The following is a 4844-nucleotide window of genomic DNA, read 5'->3' on the forward strand; positions in this document are numbered from 1 at the left end:
TTTGACAGTTGTGTGGTCCATAGCACAACAGGTTTATCTGTGCTCCCAAATCCACCGGTTCGATCTCTAATACCAGGTTTGGTCATAGAATGAAAAGGGACTAATTGTGCTATTTTTTGGCCTTTTGGAATAAAACAGGGGGGTGAAGGTGTCCATGCCATTATCTTAATTTCCCCGGTATGGTCAGCATCTATAACTCCAGGTAAAACAAAAAGTCCCATCCTTGTAACAGAAGAACGTCCTAACAAGAGGGCGCTATGCCCGTCCCCAAGGGGACCCATTACCCCTGTTGGAATGAGAGTCACGGTGCTATCAGTCAGCATCACTGACTGGGCAGTGGACAAATCCACTCCTGCGCTGCCAACAGTGGCTGGTCTGAGTGAGCTAGCCAGACAGCATCTGGCTGAGTCGGGACCGTATTTGCTGTCATAGCGCGCGGTCTCGCGCTCTTCTTGCCGTTTCCCGGCAGATCGCAGGGCTTTGCAGCAACAGGAAGTTTGGATCGGCAGTCTCTAGCCCAGTGTAGCCCCTTCCTGCACCGTGGACAGGGTTGAGTTGGAACAGCAGAAGCATTTTTATTTACTCGCTTGGGCTTTTTACAGTCCCGTTGGACATGACCTGGTTCCCCACAATTGTAACACTTTACTTTTTGAGCTGTCCCTGCATCAAGTTGGGTTGCCAATGAATCTGCTAGCAGGGCCATTTTATGACTTTCTGTGCCTACATCTTGACAGGCTTTAATCAAGTCAGTAATTGATGGGTCTGCATTCTTTAGGGACTGTAAAACCTTTCGACAGTCTGCATTTGCGTTTTCTACTGCTAATTGCATAAGCAAGACATTTCGGGCAGCTTCATTTTCTACTTGTCTCTCTAATGAATTTTGTAAACGGTCAAGAAATTTAATGTAAGGCTCAGTAGCCTCTTGCCTAATTGAAGTAAATGAAGCATCGGGTGAATTAATATCAGGAACCCGACGGACAGCACGCAACACCAAAGTCTTAACTTGCTCCAGGCATTGCCTGTCCAGCTGTGCCTGTGCCTGAGGTGTTGCCCGGACCCCCTCCCCCATGAGTTCCTCTAGGCCAATGTGATTTAGATTGTTCAAATTATTCAAGGCCTGGACAGCAGCCTGATCCCGGTATTCAGTCATGAACACGGTGTATTGCATGGGAGAGAGGATCATTCGTAACACACTTTTCCAGTCATGAGGGGTCATAACATAACTATCACCAATTGCAACCAAAAGATTATATGTAAAGGTAGACTGCACTCCGTATGTTCTCACTGACTTCCTTAGCTCTTTCACTGCCTCATAAGGCAGGGATTCCCAACGGGGGACCTGATTCGGCTGATACAACACAGGAAAGGCTTACAATGTGTCAGCATCACCCCTTAATATTGCTTCTTTTCTGCACTGCCCTAAGACACCACAGTACGCTGTAGGGAAATTTGTCGTTTCTGCTCCCTTCAAATTATCATCAGGAGGAAATGCGCCCGATTCGCATTCCGGATATACTGGACCTGGGTCACAACGATCCCCTGGTTTCGATCCGTCTGTGTCTTTAACCACGTTACACGCCGGCTGCACAGACGCTGCAGCGCACGACGTGGGGGGGGGCGGAGGGCGGAGGCGCGGCGAGCGTCGTAGGCGGAGCGAAGGGCGGGGGCGCCGTAGAGGGCGGCAACGCGGCGAACGTCGGGAGCGCGAGGTGGGGCGGCCGCGGCCCCTCGTCTCCCCGAATCGGGGAGGGGTCGGAGCCGCAAGTTGGATCCGGGCACGGGCCGCTTCCCGCAGCGAGAGGCAGCGGCGGGGTTGGGACAGAGGGCGGCAGGGAATGGTCGGAATAAATTCTTTCCCGTCGTGATTGCTTAATCCCTTCCATTATCCGGCTCCAAACGGGCAACAGCTTAGCAGCCGTTCTGTCTTTAGCGAGAGAAGCCTCGTAGAGTTTTGAGCCGATTTTGTCCCAAAGTTCTCCATCGAGAGAGAACTCAGTTTTTGGAAATTCAGGGACATTTTTGCTTATCCATTTAAGAAGAGTAGCTAATGCTGAAATAGACACAGTCTTATCCTGATACGGTAACACTGAACGCAATACTTCGAGATTTACTCGTTGCTCCCTCGTTAGTGAGCTCCCCATAGTTCCCGACTGCTCACCTTCTGTCCTGCAGAACGGTGCGGGTGCGCGCGAAACAGTCTCTCCGAAGTTCAGTCGGGCGACGCTGCCGGACCGGGCTCGCTCAGCCGTGGGTTGATTTGCTCCACGTTGTGGGCGCCATTTGCAGCGACTCGGCACGGACTCAGATGTGAACGATCCAAATCATTTATTACAAGTTCTCACATCCCTTATATACCTTCACAAGTTGTTATTTTCTAACTTTCCCATCCGCCCTTACAACTTTCCCAAACACCTTATATGTCAACAAAGCATTCTACAAAACACTTTTCAACTGTCCATGCAGGCACATATCCAATCAGAGCTGTGAGACTCTTCTTCTCCTTGCAGAGGTGTCCTTGGTTCTCATGCTGTTTATCTTGCTCCACAGCTGCTGCTCTGAACAGCTTTTCTTGTATCCCCACACCCATGCTCGGTAAAGCCTTGCCCTGTTACAGTGTGAAACTCACGTATCACCTAACTATTCTAGCATGGAATAAATGCAGGATGATATTTAGGGGATTCTAATTGAGCTACACATATAAGCATTCACCAAATCTTAACATATAATAGTCACGTTTTTTGCTTCAGAGACCAGCTTCAGGCAGGTAAAACTGCACTGGGGAAGGAAACTGAAGTGAAGAAAAGGGACCAGAAAAGCTCTTTTTTTAGAGTTTTTTGGTGCCAGCAGCAGTGCTGTGCCTGGGCTAGCAGCTGGCAGCTTGTGGGAGGGCTCCTGACTCACTAGGGGCGGAGCTCTTTATCACTGGTAATTAACCTTGACCCATTTGCTGTGTGGATAAAGAGAGACCAGGGAACTAGTTCCCACCCACACAACACAGAAGGTGTGGAAAGCTGTTCTGAGCACCTAGTTTGGAGGTAGTCAGTGTTTGAGGGCTGCCTGTGCTGCCCACTCAATAAGGCAGCAGTGGGAGTGGAGGCTGTGTCTTGTGTGAGCACGGGTGAGTGCTCTTGTCTTTTCTCAGGTAACTTGCTCTTCTGTTGACAGGACCTGACGCTAACGCTTCAAACATGGTCCTCACCAGGAAACGGGCTTCCCATGCAAAGACTGTTGCAACCCAGACAGAGGGTCTGTTCCAAGATGTGGCGGTTCAGGTCTCTGGCTGCCAGGAGTGCCTCAGCCTGCTGCTGCCAGGAGAGGATGGGAAGGATGCGACTTGTGTGCGGGGTGAGCAGCTAGATGAGCTGCTCAGCCTTGTGGTGGAGCTTAGAGAGGAGGTAGTTAGACCGCGGACAATCAGAGAATGCGAACGGGAGATTGATTGGTGGAGTGACTCTCTGCGAGAAAGGCGCAGAGATTGCACTTCACAGACTGAGGGAGTAATGGACCCTCTCTCTCACCATAGTCAAGCAGGGAGAGTCAGCTTGAGAAGAGAGGAGGAATGGCAGCGGGTCTCAGCCCAGTGTCGCAGGCGACCTCCACCCCGACCTTCCTCGGTTCCCCTGGTCCCTCTCTGTAACAGATACGAAGCCCTGAAACCAGAGGGAGAGGTGAGTGATGATGATGTGGTAGTGCTGCCGCCAAGCTTGCCCAAGGTGAGGCGGTCGGCTCCACGTTTGAAGACTGCCTCCTCCAAGAAAGAAAGGAGGGTGATAGTTGTGGGCAACTCTCTTCTGAGAGGAACAGAGGGTCCAATATGTCGGCCTGACCCTACCCATAGGGAGGTGTGCTGCCTCCATGCGGCCCGGGTCAGGGATATTTCTAGAAAACTCCCCAGCCTTATCCGCCCCTCTGACTATTACCCTTTATTGATAGTTCAGGCTGGTAGCGATGGGATTGCTGATAGAAGCCTGAGGATTATAAAACATGATTTTAGGAGGCTGGGGAAGTTAGTTGATGGAGCAGGCATACAAGTAGTGTTTGCCAGTATTCCTTTTGTGGCAGGGACAAACACTGAGACAACCAGGAAAAGCCATCTTATAAATGCATGGCTGAGAGGCTGGTGCAAATGCAAAAATTTTGGATTCTTTGATCATGGGGCAGTCTACTCGGCACCTGGCCTGAGGTCGGCTGATGGGAATTGCCTGTCTCCAAAAGGGAAATGGATACTTGCCCAGGAGCTGGCAGGACTGGTAGATAGAGCTTTAAACTAGATAGGAAGGGGGAAGGGGATAAAGCCAGGCCTGCTAGAGATTGGCCTGGGGAAGTGGTATTGGGACTAGGAGAAAGGCGAGGGGCTCAGCTGAGGTGCGTCTACACTAATGTACGCAGCATGGGCAACAAGCAAGAAGAGTTAAAAGCCATAGTGCGGCAGGCAAACTATGACCTAATTGCCATAACAGAAACATGGTGGGATTGCTCCCATGACTGGAGCGCTGCAATGGATGGCTACAAACTCTTCAGGAAGGATAGGCAAGGAAGGAGGGGTGGTGGTGTGGCTCTCTACGTTAGGGAATGCTTTTATGCTACCGAGATTGTGACTGGGGATGATAACACTGAATCCCTATGGGTAAAGATCAGAGGAAGGTCTGACAAGGCAGACATCCTGGTGGGCGTCTGTTATAGACCGCCAAACCAGGATGAAGAGACAGATGAGGTATTCTACAAGCAGCTGGCACAAGCTGCACGGTCGTCAGCCCTTGTCCTCATTGGGGACTTCAACTTCCCTGACATATGCTGGGAGTATAGCACGGCACAGGAGAAGCAGTCTAGGAGGTTTCTGGAGT

At 50.9% G+C, this 4844-nt stretch overlaps 2 protein-coding genes across 2 annotated transcripts; one reads left to right on the plus strand and one right to left on the minus strand.

Moving 5' to 3' along the window:
- Positions 1-322: 322 nt before the first annotated feature.
- On the minus strand, positions 323-1168 carry LOC146762669 (endogenous retrovirus group K member 21 Gag polyprotein-like). Its single transcript, XM_085536817.1, has one exon. The coding sequence runs from the start codon at positions 1166-1168 to the stop codon at positions 323-325; it is 846 nt and encodes a 281-aa protein (XP_085392943.1).
- A 2020-nt stretch (positions 1169-3188) lies between these two features.
- On the plus strand, positions 3189-4275 carry LOC146762670 (uncharacterized). The gene has a single exon (XM_085536806.1). The coding sequence runs from the start codon at positions 3189-3191 to the stop codon at positions 4269-4271; it is 1083 nt and encodes a 360-aa protein (XP_085392932.1). The 3' UTR covers positions 4272-4275.
- Positions 4276-4844: the final 569 nt, after the last annotated feature.

Source organism: Coturnix japonica, chromosome 1 (genome assembly GCF_054131305.1).
Source record: "Coturnix japonica strain WE chromosome 1, WE-NBRP24, whole genome shotgun sequence".
NCBI lineage: Eukaryota > Metazoa > Chordata > Aves > Galliformes > Phasianidae > Coturnix > Coturnix japonica.

Coding starts and splice junctions, on each gene's coding strand:
- LOC146762669 (XM_085536817.1), bottom strand. CDS start 1,168: ATGCAATACACCGTGTTCATGACTGAATACCGGGATCAGGCTGCTGTC.
- LOC146762670 (XM_085536806.1), top strand. CDS start 3,189: ATGGTCCTCACCAGGAAACGGGCTTCCCATGCAAAGACTGTTGCAACC.